Here is a 20164-nt window from a genome sequence, read left to right as displayed (position 1 = left end):
CCGTCGGGGTCTTCGAACATCTGTCTCACGATGGTGGCATACTCGCAGAGCATTTTTCGAGGCTTCAGGAGCCCACAACAGAGGAACACGGCTCCTCTGTTGTGGTCCAAGAAGCTAATGGACACGTCAAAGTGGTATGATTTACACGTGTCATTACGGATGAAATTAGCGAATAAAATATATATTTTAATACGCATTTAAATAAGCATTTTAATGAGCATTTTAATATCTTATTAAAATTTTACTGACCATAAGCATTTTAATATCTTATTTTGAATTAACTTTTGCAGAGAGGTATCCTCACTGACACCTTATCAATCAAGCCAGTGTTATCTAATCCCCGATCAAAAGACGGAATCGTTCCTTATGTGATATCAAAGTTGAATGATACTTCCATCCCGATGTATGCAGATTATGGTAAGACCCACTTAACAATCCATTTAAAATGATAGGTACAAAAATTAGGTAAAAAATTTTCTACCTGGTGGATATGACCTTAATCAGTTCTTCGATTGATAAAATTATTATTAAGTTAAATATATGATTTTTAATTTGTGTAATCTTCAGTAGTGCGCACTTTGTTCCTCTGTGTTGTCGAATCATATCTTTCGAATACTTACAATTATGGTGCATTATTGCTCTTTTTGTTCCTTTCCCTTTTTCACTACGCTAACCTGACTTTGGTATTATGACTAAATGTAAAATACGCAATGGCATTGATAAGTATTATAAACCAAATAATTGAATTCAAGGTGTAATATATTTTTGTAATGAATTGTTCCTACCAAACAGAAGCGCGCTTGTTTTTTTTACTCTCCCCCCCTCCCTCCCCTGAACATATGTTTGGCCAAAAATGATTCGTGATGTAAATGCAGTTTTTCTTTATTTTACAGTTGATTTAACAGCTTCACAGAACGAAAAGCAAGGGGCAATGTCCACAGAGGTGAGTAAACTCGAATAGTTCTTAATTGAACATTGACGCGATAAAATGCATGAACTTAATTCAGAACCTTAAACAAAATGTGAACACTTTAGTATTTATAGCTCATAATATATTATTACGAACATTTAATGATTAATTGCCTTAAGTGCTACTTTATAGACTATGACCATATATTTCACTCGGCGGTCTATCAATATTAAAGGTCAATAACACACCTCGAGTTCTTATGCTCATTCCATGCAGAACAAGTTATTATTATCACAAAGCTTTTCCTTCACGAGGAGCGTTTTCAGACCCTTTGCTTTCTTTTCAATTGCAGTATTTAACACCATCTTGCGGTTGTGCATCCCAGTGTTAGAGTCATCGTTCTGAACATTTGTAAGCCTTCATTTATGCTTTCAAAACAAAATTACGGCGCTTTTCATTGTTTCTTCCAAGCCGGTGGTTTCTAGGCGCGGTTGAATAAAGTATGCAAGAGTTTTTTAGGTAATTTTTTAATTACTAGTTTTTTAACCGGCCCTTTGTTTTGTTCACCGAATCCGGAAGACCATAGCTATGAAGAGGTCTGGGCAAATAACGGGCTCTTGTCTGGTTGTTTAAGACCTTGAGAAACCGAACAATCCAAAGTCGGGCCAAGCGTTACCTTCTTTGGAAACATTCTGGGCGTCTTGGCGCTAATTCACCAAACAAACGCCATAGTTAGGACTCACTCCGTGGTAGTTTCGATGTGATCTGAACCTTTGGCCCTAAATCGGCAAACAAGTTCTAGAGTTAGGCTTACTCTCTTGCAGCAAGTCTGCCATCTGGCAATATTGGGCACAAATCTTGAAAAACTTCCAAAGTGAGGTTTCGCTTCGTAATGATTACGGGGTCCTCTCGCCGCTCTCGGCCAAAGTAGCCACACAAGTGCCAGAGTTAGGCTTAGTGCCTTGTCGTTCGGATATTACTTGGGACCTTTGGGACCAGATAGCTAAACAAGCGTCAAAGTTAGGCTTAATTTCTTCCCAGTTCGTCTGGGCATCTTTGGGCCCAAATCGCGGCGCAAGCACCATAGTTAAGTTTACTGCGCCAAATATAGTTTTGTTGCAATCTGGCCTATCTAAACCTAAATCCGCCCAAAAAGAGACAGAGTTAGGCACCCTTCCTGCGGGTTTAGTGCAAATCTATCATGCTGGTCCCAAATCGCCAAGCAAGCGTAAGAGTTGGGGTTTATTTTCTGATAGTACGTTAAGCGTCTGGCATCTTTCCCCCTTATGCAAATATGAGCTGTCACTTAGACACACGACTGGGTCAATATCACTCCGGTCAATACGACAGACGACTGGGTCAGTATCACTGCGGTCGATATGAATTAGCTAGAATACAACGCGCGCGCAAAGCCTCTCTCTATTTGTCGACATCCAAAATCTCAGCTTGATAGTGTTAGCCCCTCGAGCCGCTGCGATCTAGATACGGCTCATACAAACTTCACATTTGTAGACATTGTGGGTTATCTTTGGTCCCGAAGTTGATACAAAAAAACCATCCTCCCACTCTGATCCACCTGAAGCAAGAAATGGGGATGCCAAATCCAGTTACTCTCAAACCGATATTTGTGCAGTGTTAGAATTATGCAATCAGGGCAGGCCCCGCTGGCGCTGGATCATTTATGCATGGGGATGAAGAACCGATAGAGTATTCGTAGGGTGCGGATGGCCTGTTAGGTATTGAAGCAAAAATATATACTAATTTTGCCCAAAGCATTTTTTATATTTAATTTTGGTGTCTCGTGATTTTTCTACACTAAGGCGGGAGACATGTTTTGCCGCAGCTGCACAAGACAGTTCTAATTTCGAAGCCGCACAATGCACTAAATATTTGTGCGCGCGCGTAGATACACGCGCCATTGTCCAGAAGACTTCCAAATTAGACAAAGGACGCCCCTGAAATTAGATCGGCGTTACAGTAACTGCTGCCATCCAGCGAGCGCTGCGCGATAATGACGTAAAGTGGTCTCCTCAACACATACCATTAACATGAGATGTGTTGCAAAGGCGAACATTGCAGTGTGCGTACCTTGCCTTGACTGATCACAGTCAACGCCTGTTAATAAAAGAAAAAAGAAGCGATTGTGGCTGCAGGGTAGACGCCGTATCAGACTCCGAGGACCCAAAATCAAATCTAAACAGGAGCAGTTGTTTTTTTCATTTGGCGACACTAAGGAGGGTGAGGACATGTGACAATCGTGCGTCGAACGCATTTTAGTTTTGTTCTAGTGTACGTTAGGTAGCAATATTTTGCCTAACCAAAAAAGCCAAACTTCAACGTGTCTTTGGGGTTTCCCTGGCATCTTGGCACTGATTTTGCACTCGAGTAGCTGGCAAGGGGAAAGTTAATTTTTCGAATTCTCCTGAATCCTTAAATTAAGGTTTACTTTGGTAGTTATGGCTCAAGTATGGCACTTACATTGACGCTCTTGTGGCTGTCCAGAAAGAAGACACACTTTGGCATGCATCAGAATCGCCGAACTACGGCTCTAGTTACGCAAAGTACTTGGTCACAGACAAGTGGAATGGAGCAAAACCTTAAAAGGCACAAGTTAGGCGCCTATGCTTGCCACACTTCTGCCAACTTAGGCGTTTTTTTGGCATCGTACCTCGAACGAAGACACATTTTTATTATAATGCCTTGCGCACCCCGCAATAATGCTTAAGAAGCGACGGGATACTACGGGCCCAACCATTTTATTATAACGTTTCACCTTCAAATCTCCATATAGTGGGAAGACAATACCTGGGAAACTTGCCACGTACAGTTGTGGTTGAAACCAGAATAGTCTACGACGATGCTCTTCACCAACAGAAAGGAAGTTATCTCCCACAATATTTTGCAACGTTAATGAGTAAGGTAAGCATTTATGTCATGGAACTTTGGGCTTAGAGAACGTTAAAAAAATAAGTTATAGGTGTAATCGTTTCAGTCACTTCGTCACTTGCGTCGTCGGCTCACTTACCAATGTCAGGTCGCCAAGATACTGATGACATGACTGAAACGACTACCTCATTCTTTGAAGTGCAATTATGGTGAGGGCTTACGACTCACTTTTGTGAAATCCGCAAGTGTCAGAGACATGAACGCCATAGCTCATGCTCCATATTTTAATTTTAACTAAACATTCACAAACATCGCACTGTTCCCCGGAAATGTTTTATATGACACCCATAAAATATAAGTAAGCGTTAATAAAACTTTACGACGCGTATAAAGTTCTTTCCAGGGCTCCACAATTTTTTTTTGCATTGTATCTTATGGATTACACTCACAAAAATGGTAATTTTGCTTTTCTCCAGAAACATTGGTAATCTTCCCCATAACCCAAAAATGTAGTTACCTTCAAATTATATTTAACGAAATTCAATATATATTTGATATCTTCTTTATACAATTTCCCCACTGAATGTTTCAAGAGGTTGGCCATCGTTATTTTAAAATCCTGCCACGGAAAGCGGTGATTGATTGAAAAATAACTAACAAACTACCACTATTTAAAACTATATTTTATTTGATTCTAATTCGAATTTTGTCAATACTAAAATTTCAAACGTCTCCTAAAACCAATAAATAAAAATATCAGTTGACAAATTTTAATGACTTAGCTCACTTAACATGATGATTATCGCCTTATTTTTATTCAGCTGAGCCTCATACACGGTGAATACAGCACTCGCCTATTTTACTCGCCTATACTCGCCTATACTTCCCATGCATTTTAGGCCATGTTGAGGAACATATTCCTTGGTAACTAATAGGGGTATACCCGCAATAGATATGTCATTTTGTTCCAAATTTTGTGCTCGTTCCACTGAACTGGACTTGTTAATACCAAATTAAAATTTTGTTTTAGATGATTTTTTTTCTTTTAGCACTGAAATACTGGCTCTCTGTGTATTTAAAAATTTGTAACATAAGAACTGTTAAGTTAAAGTTCTTAATTCCAGTTCAGTACTTGTCACCTCCAATGTAGGTGGCAGGAAAAAAAATCAACACTCTATCCTGTAAGGTTTAGGAATTAATGGTACCTATGTAATAAAAAAAAACAATGTTTCGAGATAATCGAGTTTAAAGTAAAAAAATAGGTGAATAACAATTTTTTTACTGGCACCAACACCATCAGAGTTTTTTGTTCAATAGCCACCAGCTTGGTAGTCACTGTCATAGTCATTTTTGCGCTTTTCGGCCTGTCGCCTCGCTTGCCGGGCCTCTTTTGTGAGCTGTCGTGCTGCTCGGTCCACAAAGTAGATTCTAGTGCGGTCAACTTCCATCAGCCACTTGATGGTGTTGCGCCCAGGGTTCAGTCCACAGGACTTCAAAACGCTGGCTCGTGCGATGCTACCATCATTGAATGTAATAACAGCATCAAATGTTGCCATCCTTAGAATCTGTAGCCCAACAAAGACATTCTTCGGAACGCGTTCCCAAACAACATGGTTAAATGACTCATTCGCATTTTGGGTTCGCCCATGTAGGCATTTCTCCAGGAGCTCAGCCTGCGAAAGCTGCCGATACACGGGTTTTATTGCCTCCAGGACAGGTGCAGACAAGTTCTCCTTATGGACGAACGGCTTGCCCTCTGACAGACTTTTGTTGAAGGCACACCAGGTATCGAGGCCCTTTGGAAAAAGTCCATGGCATGGGTCGTTGTCCGTGGAAGATAAGTGGAAGTAGGTTGCCCAAACAGCTTTTCGCATTTCTTCTAGGTTTCCTACGTTCCTTCTAATGGCCAACCCAAAGTATGCTTGCAGTTTGTCTATCACTGCATCAGTCAGTCTTCATCGGCCAGAAAGGCCCTTTCTATCAGACAGCTTTCCTGCTTTGTTTTCCTTTTTTAGCCTTCGTATTCTCGTGCCCATCCTTTTCTGGACGTGTCCTATGCACCCCAGCTTCGAGATTTCAACAGAATCACCGTACGGCTTTTTTGCCTTCACAGCCAAAAAGGCCTTACTGTCACCGTCCCCAAGATACTTGACGTATCGCACGCCATGGAGTTCCTCACTCCTGCAGAAAATGTTCAGGGCTCCTGTGACTTCCATTCCACCACTGGTGCCTTGGTAGTTGCTTTGGCACACCTCTCTGTGCCGAGGGTCGCTGGATGCATCCTGGTCGCCGCATTTTGCACAGCGCTTTGACATCGCTTCCACATCCAACACTTTCCCGGAGTCTGCACTGATCGCAGACACTATACCATTGTTAGACGTGTGGCCACGCTTTTGCCAACTTCCATCAAGGGCGACTGCGATGTCCTTGTCGCCATCATTCAGCTGCACAGCCTCTTCAGCAGCCCGCTTCATCGACCCCTTGGCAACAGCCTCAGTGTGACTTAGGAGCTTTCTTGTGCTTCGCAAACTTTCTTGGCGGTTTAGGTAGGTTTAGCATGGCACAGAGTACACTTCCTGCAGCCGCTCCTTTACCAATACACCTCAAGGCGTAAACCAGCCTAAGGTTGGCTTCATAGAGGCCAGAGCTCGTTTTCTTTGAGGTCTCAAACCGTTGTGAGGCGCTGCATGCTTCACAGTTCAGACTGTAAACACTGGCAACACCTACTCGCTGCGACGATATTTCAACGAGCTGAAGGCTTCCACCGCACAGTTTGCACACACAGCTTTGTGTAATCACGCCACATAAAACATCCATGTCCATTAGAACATACCCACTGTCACACTGTCGCACATTCTCTTCTTGGAACCACACAGAAAAACTGGAAAACTTTGACGATGAGGAGCTGGCAGGTTCTGCGTTTGGGGTCCCAATGCGTCGCCGGATCCATTTGCTTTTGCGAGAGGAGTGTACCGGTTTCCATAGAATTGACGCTTGTTGAACAGTTTCTTTGCCCTGTGCATCCTAACATATCAACATAGAACGCATAGGGGCACAAAGTATAATAACTAGTCCGAGGAACCAACAGCGCTCGAACACAGGCGCATGAAAGCACACACGTGGAAAAAAGAACGTGCACAGCGTCTCGGGATTGTCTTGGCTAAAGAAGAGCTGTGCAGTAGTTGCCAGAACATTTCTTAGATATCGCTGATTCCAGTCAAGTTTTTAGAAATTGCGTTAAAATGTTTTGTAGGAAAAATTAACGATAAACAATGAGCGTAACCGAAAAGGGGGTGTGGTCACCCGCTACTCTCTTTCGGGAAGACTGTTTTTTAGTCGGAAATATGATTTTCTAAAATAAGTGTGACAATGGAGAATGTGCAGAAAGAAATGAAATTCTCAAATTGCAAAAGAAAAAAAAAATATCGATTTTTTTTTTTTTCAAATTTCCCCTTACCCTGTGTCCTTAACAATCTGTAGACTACTCCTTTATATTATCTAGTTCTTCGAGCTTATCTTTTCACAAAACAACCTTGCGATGGGTTTGACTTTGCAAGAAACCACCGTTCTAGCCTCACTTATTTTAGGCTCACATTAAAGGGAATAGAGTCGTCGTTTCAAACTTAAGGCTGTGCCATTGTGTTGGCTTGCCTTAGTGTTTTCGCACACCTACATTATTTAGGCTACTGTTGCGTGTGGCTGTGACGACAACGATTTTTCACTCCGATATTGTTCTTGAAGCGTTTATTGTGTGACATCCAGGCCGAAACGGCCGCTTGCTTCTCAGTGCAGTCGATTAAATTTGCTCCAGGCGAGCGCTTACGCCCCCTGACGGGGCAAGAGTGAGCCTCCGCGTATTGTATATCTCGACAGCACGCCATCAAAAGAGCAACAAAACACTAGTCATTTCTTGTGCGCAGATATCACCGTCTGTAATGTATATTCAAGTAGAATGAGCACTCTGCATTTATGGTTCTTATGGAATGTGCAACTAATATCGGGTGGAAGTGAGGTCACTTTTAAATTTTGATTTGTATATATCAAATGAATTGTTACTCTAAAGACTTCTTCATAGTTTAGAGTTAAACTACATAGTGAATTATGGTTGACACAGATTTCACCATTAAATCCTTGTCTTACTGCATTAGGAATAATATATCGAAGGAGAGCACTTTGTCAGGCCAGAATTGATCTTACAAGAATATGAAAGTATGGCTTATCTACCTACATTATGCAGAAGAGTCCTATTCATAATTATATATGCTTCGTTTATTTAAAAAAAATATCGCAGTACAATTAAAAAACTGTATATACTATACATAATTTTAAGGCATCCCCCAAAACATCCACAAGTTGCTAAGTTTTGAACAGTCATAATGTATATGCATCAGCTCCATAAAACAGCTCCTTAAATTGTTTATTAGCATTACACACTACTTAATATCCAATATAACCCACAGTACTCTTATGAATCATAGGATAAATAAAACGCTTACTAAGGAAATAATTTTCCAGGGAAACTTACAATTGAAGCAAAGGCACAGACGAACGTGAGGCAGCTGCCGAAATATTTCTTTTACTCAATACTCATCGGCTAACCTTGCCTCTCAAAAACTTTGATGTTTTCATAGCATGACACAGCAATAACTTTATCGGCTGGTTTAAAAACTTAAAAAAAATATCTTATCGTAAATTTAACGAGATAAACTAACAAAAACAATGCGAGGAGATAATTCAGCTTGATAGAAGAAGCGAAGGTAATATTTCTTTGACAGCGTGGATATAGTTGAGTCAACACCAAATTATGTCTTCAACATTTCGTGTTCTATTAAAGATATGCTTATACTGCTAAAAGCAACATCGTCTTCGTTTTTTTTTTATTTGCCAAGTCATAAGTGAGTTTAGTGCACAAACTCAGAAACTGCCTGACGTTTTGTAGTGACTATAAAAACAAATGAAGGAAAAAATGAACAGGCTGCCTAAAGCAATGATGTTAAAACTGTTCCTGCGAAAAATGTGGTTCCCACAGAATAATTTGTAAAGTGGATTTTTTCCCAAGACGCAATTTATTAAAATATTTATAGAGGTCTCTGTAATAAAGTTGATAATTATGTTGAGAAAAATATCTTTTCGCAAGTAACCCTAAATGCATATTTAAAAGTACATAGTAGATTAAAGTATTTCTGGTGCACCACAGAAAAGGTCTAAATCGGTGCACTTGGCAAAAATAAAAGCAAAAAAAAAAAAGGAAAAAAAAAACTAACATTGAAGCATTTTACTACGTTCCGAGAAAAAAAAAATATGTATATGATTTTACAAGTCACGGTTAAATATTAATGCGCATACGCCAAAAGGCCTGCTTCCCGTTACAAAATAGATCAAATAATAAGCCGCCACGAATTCTTTGCATTAACGATGTGAACACAAGAACCAAGCTTATTCTTGCATGTCATGTATATTGTTTTTTTCCTCTTCTACGAGAGATTCGGGGCGGTAGTGGCGCGCGTTGGATACGGAAAGCATGCTTGCTTGCGCAAAGATCTGCTCTGATAAAAATCATTATTTAAGAGCGCTTCTAAATTACTTAGCTCGCGGACTGACATGAAGAGCCGTGTGTGCATTATTTTTTGTAAGGTACGTCAATGTGGCAGTCTTTGATGACGCCCATAATTTTTTTGAAAGTACTTTTAAACTAAATATATAAAATGTAATGACTGAAAAAAAAATTCAACACACCGAGTTACACCAAACGTTAGTATGCATAATAAATAGGTAACCTGACACAGAGTTACCAATACGTAATCAACCTTTTTTATAACAATGGATGTTCTTAAAAGGAATGATTTCGCCGGCGTTCACTAAATCAGTTGCATAGGATTTAGGGAACGTTTCAACTGAACTGTCCGGAACAAGTGTAAGCATTCTTTGTGAACTTGAAATTATAGGCATATTATTTTGTTTTTCTTTTCTATCTGATGTTCTTTTACTGATCCAGCATCTGAATTCATGAAAAGTAAACGAACGAAGAGCTGTGTTTGCTCTTTTTGTATGAAGCGGAACGTGGAGTTCCAACACTTTCATAGGCTTCCTGGATTCATCGCCTCAGTATAGCAATTTTGACCATTTCGCCAAAATGAAGTTTTCCAGCCTAGTATGGTTTTGTTGTGATCACCTTAATTCTCCCTTTTGCAGGTAAACCAGCTGTACACTGCGTTGCAAAACTCAACGCCTCATTTTGTCATTGTTGGTATTGATAAATTGATGGTACGTAATATACTGTTATGATATTTATTCGTCACTTAAACATTAATGTGAAATGCCTTTCTATGTGTTTCAGAGTGAAGCATACTTAGAATTAACTCCCGAAAGACATTTGGTGGTTTGCAACACTATAAAGCCACTTAATTATTTTGTCAACCAAACTTGGAGGCCTGATGTTGTGGCATTTTTCTCAGGGTAAGGAACTAAAACCTAAAGCGATCAACATTAATCAAATTACCTTCATGACAAGTATTCTGCTTACTTCCCAACTGACATGTTTCAAGAACAAGTATACAATTTTTGTTCCTGGCCTGTTTATTTCAAGTACAGATCGCAGGAAACTGGAGATTGAAGAGAATGAGAGACTAGCGGTAGCTTAGCAAAAAATACGGCTTTAGATTTGTGTGACAAACGTTTTTCACTAAAATAATAGCGACAGGCATCCACAATACCATTTCTGATTTCGGGTTTAAGCTGAGCAATTTGAATCTGGTTTTAAATAAAGCTACCTTTTTTTATAGACGTTAAGTGTGTTCTATTTACCAGTCATTTCAAGATTTTTGACGTTAGGCCTAAGTGGATGGGTTATCATAAAATTTTATTTTTGTTTGTCTGCTGAATTTTACGATTCAGGCAACACCATCTTCTGAAACGTTTGTAGAATCGTATTTAAACAGTTTGCAAGCATTTTGAGAGGCGTAGTTTTGTTCGGGCCGTAGGGTGGGATTTTATTTTTTTCTCCAATCTGAAAAGGCATTTTTAAAATAACCGCTGCAGTACCTTCTTTCATTTTTTCCTAATGAAATTGCGTATCAATAAGTACGAGCATACTACTCTTCTTGCATCATAAAAAGAAAGAAGAATGCCACAGGAAATTTTTTTTAGTCTACGAAATATAAAACGACACATTTTGATGCTCTAACTTTACGAGTTTTATGTACCTCTAGATTTAACAGGATCGTTTTACGGTAGAATAGAAGAAAAATATATTAATGAAAATGTTTACACAATTTTAGTTTTCAACGCAAAATTTTAATACATGTACGTCCTCTCAATATAGGGGTAGTTATCTTGTCATCCGATTTCGGAACGCAGAAAAACAAAACTGCAAGTGGCAGCTGAATATGCGCCGCATGTTTTATTTTTCTCGACTTTATTGAATGTGTGATACAATTAAATGCTTTCAAAGCCTTAACCCCTCCAGGAGCTTTTATTTGAAAAAAAATAAAGAATAGTGGTGTTCATAAAGAAAAAAAAGGGGAATGATAGAAATATAACTTCCGATTCAAGAAGAATCGTGTTTAAAAGTTTTTATCAGGCTTAAAAATACCTTGACATTATAAGGATGGACAAGAATCCACAAAGAAAAAGGGGCCTTACAATGTCGCGCGTTGTGAAAAGTCACACAAGAAAAGTCTCAGAAATAATGTTATGATGTAAAATAATAATCTTAAAAGATGATGATGATATGGGTAATGTTGAAGCGTGTTTCAGTTCGACAATCTGAGACAGTATATCTACTCGTCTTTTTTTTTTGTTTTGTTTACTGAACGTTTTGGAACTTTAGAGAAAGCAGAACCTCAGTACCAGTCAGTTACTACCTTGGGGGTGGGGATGAAGCAAATCAGCACAATTATGAAAGACAGTCACATTATGCGTATAGCTCTGCCAGTGCAGCAGCTAGTATTACGCTTGGATAAAAATTTGGCGCTTCTTCAGTTTATCTACCATTATTAGGCGAGACCTCCGCCACTTTGTTAGAATACTTTGCAACAGATAAACATAATCACTCTGCCTTTCTATAATCCTCTCACATTATCGCCAGTTGTTTTCCTGTGCGCTCATACGCCTGCAAACGGTCTCAATACGTCAATGAACAAGAATTATCTTCTTTTTCTTCCACGTCAAGTTTTGAATCGTAACTCGTACTGACACCAATGCTAGGCAAATGTTCAGTGTTTTCGGTTGTGGAACACTTTCCTAACTGATTACAAAATATTTTACTGCGTGAGAGAAATGTGCTGTCAAAACTCAGTTGGTCACTCTCTAAGTAGCACAGATGTACGCGACATGCTCTGGTTTATAAAGTGAGTGCCCGAAGTGCAATGCTGCCTTCCTGTGACATCACGAAGTTGTAACACGGGTGGAACTTTGAATGTTGGTTATGGCATCACCTTTGTTTACGATTTTTTGAAAGATTTTCTAAATTAAACAAAATAACCTAATCTGCTGGGACGACTAACGACGGACTATTTAATAATTGGTGCTCTTTGAGTACTTCGATTGAGTGTTGCTGCACCGCTTAATGCAGGCTGTAGCAGACGCATGCGGATGTACGAGTGGATTAAGGCAGCACTGCACGGCAGCAAATTCATATAATAAACTGGCACGGAAGCTCTGGTATTGGGTAATTACCTCGTTTCTTTCGGTTTTGATACAAATATAGCAGGTTCTTGACAGGCGTTGCGTTTGTTTTTACTGAAAACTGAACCAACACCTAGACTAACTTTCTGTTTTATACTAATGTGCCTCTCGGCGTTTGTATCAAATGAAAAGTTTTCAAATTTTACCTTTAAGCGTATAAAACTATTATTCCATTTATGACGATTTCAAAAAAAGAAATGGCGTGAACGAAATTTGCAAATTCATAGATCGTAATGTCCTCTGCTACCAAAAAATGGACGCGCATTTTATTGTAAATTTGCAAATCGCAAGTCTGCTTTCGTTAAAAGAAAGCGTGCTTTTTAAATTAAGGCATGGGTGAAAACGGCCAGATTTAGAATCTCTGCCTCTGGTGCCAACATCAATGGTTGGATTTATGGCATCTGATATATTTTGGGCAGAAACTAAGCGTTCAAGAGTGCGTAGATTTGTTTGAGAGTGCCGTTAGCAAAATTTTCTGTTCTTCAAAAAGCCCGATGCAAAATACTGGTGTTGATGGGTACAAATATTGATGAATGCTAGATATTACATTAGCAGCCTAATCAGATTAGCAAAGGGCCCTAATATTGAGCAGACACGGATAATTATTTGTTTAGAGCGAGGTGTGTTTCTGGTTTCTAAAAACACGTATAACTAACCCACTCTCTCACATTTTCAATTTTTTCTTCAGTTTACCATATAGTGTGCAGCACCAAAAACAAGGTACGTTGAATCCTGCCATATTTGTATTCAAAGAACGATGGCTGTTTTTTTAGTTTAGCACACCTGCCCGGACCAGGCAGGTAAATGAAAACCGTCAAGATCGGTTTATTCATCTACATATTTTTTGTTATATATATATAAATCAATACATTCCAATTTACGTACTCATGACAGTACCGTGTTCAACTCTAAATATAATTTAATGAGCATAATTCTTAGCCACCCCTTTCTTAGGTCCGTGTGCCACACCATCCCCGCGACGCATTCTTGAGCTCACCCAGCCTTTGCACGAAGTTGATTTCTGCAATTCTGAAAACGTCGAAACATCTATCCTGATAGTAAAGTGTTTGATATGAAGAAGAATATTTTCAGGATGCACCTATCCCTGTGGTATCTGCTCGTACCAAAAAGTAACCGTTCAAGCGGTTCAAGGATTGAGCGATGTATCATCTGCGTTACTTATTGCCCATGAATTGGGTCAGCAGTAAGTATTTTCTTTTAATATACTCATCTCCATTCTTCTTCAATGACATTTTGCCCTGCAGTCATTTAAAATACCCATCCGTTCTTGGAATATTAATATCATGTGCGCACTGTAGCCTATCAACACAAAAGAAGAATGAGAGCAGCAATAACTTCACATTAAAAACTAGGTATCGAGCCGGCTTTTATTCCGGATTTGTTAAGCTTCCGGTTCAGTAGATTTATATTTCTTTCCTGTTTCATTTTCGTTGAGTCAGGCGAGCGAATCAAGGGCTGGGTTACAGTTTCCACCGCAAGCGAACTGGTTCATACCCGGCCATATCTATACCTTAGACTGGGGCTGCCCATGCATTTTTGGCGACTATTGGCGATGATTATGGTGCTTTTAGCGCACTAACATGAAACTTTAATATTGGAAATATTATAACAGCACAGAACCAGAAACACACGTATAAATGTTTACACAACACTCTCTAACTACCTTCAGTTAGCGCGCCTATCACACACACAGGTACTGCGCTTACAAATTCAGGTTACATATTTAGGACACAATGCAATATATATATATATATATATATATAAATATATATATATTCTTTTTTGTGAATGTCAATACCTAAAGTAACGTTGGCATAAGATTTTTTGCTTGAAAGCAGTCTTTAGGATAAAATTGCATGGCAAACAAATTAAAAGTATGATAATATTTACGCCCAGAGAGTTTTATTTATTTATTTATTAAAACATTTCATCACAACGAAACAATGATTATACTTATTTCAAGTGAAGAGTAAAATATTACTTTAATCGTATTAATTTTTTACTATCTTCATTTCGTGAGATTGAATACCTTGCTTTCTTCTCAAACCAGGGAGAAAAACAAGTGACGCTAAAGGTGTAACCCCACTCGACGAATGTTTTTTCTAGTCATTTATTCGTGTGGTTCAGAACTTTGTGAACGTGTCTCAGTGTTTGAAAAGAAGCGGACAAGAAAACACCAGTAAGACTTAAAATGCATTGTTCAAAGATTGCAACTAATAACAACGCTCATTTATTGTGAATGTAGAATGATCGGTTTCAAGTGAAAAAACCGTTACCCGGCTTGATCTGAATGTGGTACTGGAATTTTTCTCTTCGGCATTTGTCGCAAGGAAAATGTAAAAAATCCGATTTTTTTTAGAGGTACAGACATTCACGTATTTATTCCCGAACTTTGGCAGTATCTAATATTTTAAGTAATGAAAATGGTCGAGCTACAGACAGTTAGACGACTTTATTAAAAACGGCGCAAAAGGACGCTACAAAATTAGAAGGAGCAAAACAGGACAGACGCAGGTCAGACCTCGTGTGTTCCTAGTTTTGTCCTGTCATATTGCGATGTTTTAATAATTCTGTTCAACAACTAACTAGCGTAGAAATCCACCGTTCTACAGTATATGCGCAATACGCGCAAGGCAGCGTAAGGTGCCTACGCTTGGACGGAGTTAGACAACAACGACTTGATATTTCATATAGTTTATGCTATCGGTTAGTACATACAAATAACAAGCAGAAAAGATTGCATTATCGCAATGCATAACAATTGGAAAATTAATTCAGCGTGCATGCTGATGGCGATCGTGACAGTATCCGTCAATCTTCGACTTATTGGCTAAACACTTACCATTACAAAATCGTGCCGCAAAAAAAAAAAAAAAAAAGAAATAAAAAAGTCAGGCGAAAAAAAAGTGAATGCGACATAAAGTGCTTTCTATTCGGCGTCATCTGCTTTAAACTTAAAAAAATAACGAATATTATTCAAATCCAGGTTTGGAAAACGAGACAGGAGAAAAAATGTACGTTTTTTTCTTTGTTTGGTGACCCGAATGTCTTATCACAAACACAAGCCTATGCAACATGCAGGTCAACGAGGCGCTTAAAAAAAACCCAGAACCTAAGTAAAGTACTCGCAGGCGAGGCATCAGCGCATTGTACTCATAAAGTAACCGTTTAAAAAAAACAGCGTAACCTGGTTGAACGCAAAGAAACGAAATGCTGTCCAAGCATTGCTTGAAACAAACATAAGAAAACGTTTGGAGGTTGTATGTTTTTAATATACATATATATGTAGATATTGTTACGGAGATGCGGGGGCCGGCAGGAGAAGACAAGGATTTTCACATTATGAAGCCGAATCATTTAATGGCGGCAGGGCCTAGCGCGTGGCCCTAGCGCGCGATAGCAGTGCACACCACTGTCGTAGCGTCGTTGTCTTCATCGTCACATTATCCCTCTCCTTGAAAGAGGACGACCCGTCCGATGAATGAAGAACACGCAAGGGAAACATGCACGCAAACACAACCGAAAGAGATGAAGACAGATGGACAAAGCACTGCTGCCTGCCGCGAAATATTAGAACCTGTCGCAGTTCCATGGTCGGAAGAGGCTCTAGCAGCATTACCGACCGAAGCACCAGTCACAGCACCGCGACGACACTGTCCAGGCTTGGGAACGTCCGTCATGCCGTCACAAGATTGGGCTGGGGACGGGGCAGGAGATTGTCAATTCTCGTAGCTCTCAGTCGTCACAATCATCGTCTCGCAATCGCGTCCTCAAGTCATCACGTAACACTCTTAATGATTCCTCGCTTACGTCTGTCAGTTCATGTCGTCCTATCTTCATGGCATCATTGAGGCGGAGGTTGAGTTGCAGAACTGTGGGTTGGAGATCAGTCAAATACGGCGGAGCGCTTCCACAGACGGCGTCAAGGTTAATGGGGGTAAACGGGATGATCGGTACCCCGCAGCTCCACCAAATTTTACGGAGATGCGGGGGCCGGCAGTAGAAGACAAGGATTTTCGCATAATGAAGCCGAATCATTTAATGATTCGGCTTCACGTGCTAGACGCTAGGGCCTAGCACGTGGCCCTAGCGCGCGATAGAAGTTCACACCACTGCCGCAGCGTCGTCGTCTTCATCGTCACATTATCTATACATAATGGGAATGAGTGAAGATTGACAAGTGCAGCCGTATTAATATTGTGAACGAAGAGGGGAGAAGGTGATTATTAAATTTATTGCATTAAAGTTAGGGAAAGGGAAACGGAAAGAGAGCTGGCGAAAAATTGGGCCAGGAGCGGGGATTGAACTCGCAACATTCGCCTGTCCGGGCGACGCCTTAACCCAGTGGTTCTCAAACGGGGGTCCGCGAAGGCATCCTAAGGGTCCGCGAAGCCCTGCCTCCCAGCAATAAAAGTTTTTTTTTTGTTTTTTTTTTAAGATTGAGAATAAACGCTCGAAATGGGGGAGAGCTTTCTCGTGCATATGTCAATAAGAGATATCTACTTCACACTAGCCCTTAGTTATATCCAGTTACTAAATCACTATAATAATCAACCAACAACTTTTCCTTCCCCTCAAGACGAATGGGGTCCTCCATCATATCCGCCGATGTACAAGGGGTCCGCGAAACATCAGTGGTTCAGAACCACTGCCTTAACCGATTAGACCATCCCGGCCACTGGTTTCGGCGGACTCATTTTCTGACCAGCTCTCTGTGTACTATAAGTTTCGAATTCGCTTAACTGGGTAGACGACAACCGTTGCTGAATTAAGGCGCGCGCTAGTTCCGAATTGCGACAGTGACGTGGAACGTCATCTCAGCTTTGCAAATATCGGAAAAGGGCCCGTCTTCCAAGATATCTAGGGAACCACTCCTCCCCATAGGGACAGGCTGCACCGTATATATGAAAATAATTAAAATAATCCCTAGAGAAGTTGAACAAGAGGGACAAAGGACAAACACAAATCTCCAAACACAGCTAGGTGACTGGTGCGCGACCGAAAAAATCCGCGTTTTCCGGGTATTGAACCCAGGACCTCTCTATTACAGGTGGAGCGCTCTACCAATTGAGCTAACCAGAGGTTAGACGTCAGTAGAGCAAACGGGTTTTATGAGCTGCCACCAGTCTAACACCAACAAGGGTGAAACTTGCAACTTCACCCTTGTTGGTGTTAGACTGATGGCAGCTGATAAAACCGGTTTGCTCTACTGACGTCTAATCCCTGGTTAGCTCAGTTGGTAGGGCGCTCCACCTCTAATGCAGAGGTCCTGGGTTCAATACCCGAACCAGGCGGATTTTTTCGGTCGCGCACCAGTCACCTAGCTGTGTTTGGAGATTTGTGTTTGTCCTTTGTCCCTCTCTTTCCCCTTCTCCAGGGATTATTTTAATTATTTTCATCATTCTTGTCCAGCTCGCTTGCACTTTCGCATTTAATTGCATTTAATCATAACCGTATATATAATGGGAATGAATGAAGATTGACAAGTGCAGCCGTAGTAATATTGTGAACGAAGAGGGGAGAAGGTGATTATTAAATTTATTGGATTAAAGTTAGGGAGAGGAAAAGGGAAGGAGAGCTGGCGAAAAATTAGGCCAGGAGCGGGGATTGAACCTGCAACCTTCGCCTGTCCGGGGCGACGCCTTAACCAATTAGACCATCCCGGCCACTGGTTTCGGCGGACTCAATTTATGACCAGCTCTCTGTGTACTAATTAGTTTCGAATTCGCTTAACTGGGTAGACGACAACTACTGCTGATTTAAGGCCTGCGCTAGCTCAGAATTGTGGCAGTGACGTGGCACGTCATCTCAGCTTTGCAAATATCGGAAAAGGGCCTGTCTTCCAAGATATCTAGGGAACCACTCCTCCCCATAGGGACAGGCTGCACCGTATATATAATGCAATAAATTTAATAATCTCCTTCTCCCCTCTCCGTATATATATGTATATATATAAAGCTTTTTCGTAGATCGTTTCTAAACCATACCGTGCTTCGCCGTACAATGAATTCCGTGGACCGCTATGAGCCATCCCTGCACTACAGCGCTGCGAACGTCTGGACTACGCACTTGCTCCTCGCAGCGCTACTCTCGAAGGTCATGTGTCAGTCACATGACAATTAATTGACACAACACCTTATAGCACCCTTTAAATCCATCGAAAACTAAGAAAGCGGAAAACGGGCGATTGGTCTCCGGGAGCGCGATGTTCGAATACAGTATAGATCTTCTAGATCGACAGAATTCAGCTATTTGTTATGGTACTCGAATCGGGTGTCGGTTAAAAAGTACGATACAGAAGCGTATCATTTTAAGAGATGTGCACTTTACGCCTTTGCTTCTGTCTTTTGTGTTTCTTACGACATGCAGATTGGGAATGGCACACGAACGAGAAGGCGCTGGAAATGACGGTCTTTCCTGCGGCCCCAATGCAGGATATCTGATGGCACCTAATATAGTGAATATGCCAGGACGCCCTGTCTTTTCTCACTGCGTCTATAACCAGATGAAGAGATGCCTAATGTAAGATATTTTGATATTTGCTCGCAACTACAGTTCCCCGAGATAGTGGATGCTCGTTGAGCATGCGGTTATAACATTACTTTTTTTAATGTCAATGTTGCTGTGTTTTATACAGGGGGTCAGAATAAAAAAATTATAACGATAAAAATGGCAAGAGACGAGTGAAGCTCGACTGTTGTGATTTACCTTATCTTATTGGCAGGTTAGGTGTAGTGTGCGTGCAGTATTACATGTGATTGGCTGATTAGTGAGGATAAGTACGTTTAAAAGCATTGAGAGCGCGTTATGTACGACAAAGTACGCAGAAATAAACAGGAACAAAACACCAAATGCACATTTATCCGCAAGCCGGCATAAGGTTTGTCGATGTGGCTTTCCAGTGGCTCCCTACTATCGACATTCCAACAAAACTTGCACCCGTGTTTGCAGGCGTTTTCACGGAGTAAAGTTTTTATTTTTTTATCTTTTTTTTATTCAAAAAGCGATATAGTTCTAGTTGATGATTGAAAACCTCAGTCTGTGGTTTAAAAAACGAAAACGCGTGACGTAGAAAGAAAAAGAGACAGACAACGTCTCAAAAAGTCAGGCTTTCAATCATCATGTATAACTTACACCAGCTCGCCTGCACTTTAACCATTTTTTCATTGTTTTAGTGTTGTCTTAAGCCATCTAGTAAGTTGGTGTTTATGGTGGCCACAAGGAAAAAGATACGATACGATACGATACGGTACAAACTTTATTTTTCACCTCACATACAAGTGGTGGATGGGAGGCCGAAGAAAAAGCTGCACAAATGCAGCTTGACGAGGCTCCGGGCCCCCCATTCAGCAGCTACGACGGAGTAAATACGGGTCAAGAAAGAGAAACATCAAATGAACAAATTGAATATTTGGCTGTTGGACAATTGCACAATATCTATGTTTTTAACAAAATATTCGTTCAGGATAGACGGTAAAGCATAACTTATTTTTTTGTTTTCCATAGTTTGTCCTACATTTCGGAATTTGCCAGGGCTGGTGATTTCTCGATGAATAATAATCACATTTTTCTTTCAAATCAGACAGTTGAATAATTACATTTGAGCGTCCTAATGCCGCTTATTTATACGCCATCGTCAAACGATAGTTATAGATTTGGTGA

General features: G+C 40.3%; 2 protein-coding genes across 2 annotated transcripts in view; both read left to right on the top strand.

The window, feature by feature from the left end:
- The first annotated feature begins 300 nt into the window (after positions 1 to 300).
- On the top strand, positions 301 to 18952 carry LOC121836068. The gene is made up of 8 exons (XM_042290742.1): positions 301 to 417; positions 894 to 943; positions 1263 to 1321; positions 3702 to 3829; positions 9989 to 10060; positions 10134 to 10252; positions 13170 to 13201; positions 18872 to 18952. The coding sequence occupies exons 4-8, from the start codon at positions 3821 to 3823 to the stop codon at positions 18943 to 18945; spliced, it is 306 nt and encodes a 101-aa protein (XP_042146676.1). The 5' UTR covers positions 301 to 417; positions 894 to 943; positions 1263 to 1321; positions 3702 to 3820; the 3' UTR covers positions 18946 to 18952.
- The window catches only part of LOC115328743 (disintegrin and metalloproteinase domain-containing protein 8), a 74679-nt gene continuing 73254 nt past the window's right edge, over positions 18740 to 20164 (top strand). The window contains exon 1 of the mRNA XM_042290745.1: positions 18740 to 19024. The gene's annotated coding sequence lies outside the window, so the exon portion shown is untranslated. The remainder of the gene's footprint in view (positions 19025 to 20164) is intronic.

Source organism: Ixodes scapularis, unplaced genomic scaffold (genome assembly GCF_016920785.2).
Source record: "Ixodes scapularis isolate PalLabHiFi unplaced genomic scaffold, ASM1692078v2 PGA_scaffold0__279_contigs__length_252992795, whole genome shotgun sequence".
Taxonomy (NCBI): domain Eukaryota; kingdom Metazoa; phylum Arthropoda; class Arachnida; order Ixodida; family Ixodidae; genus Ixodes; species Ixodes scapularis.
The sequence above is the reverse complement of the archived record's forward strand: the minus strand, read 5'-3'. Positions and strand labels throughout refer to the sequence as shown.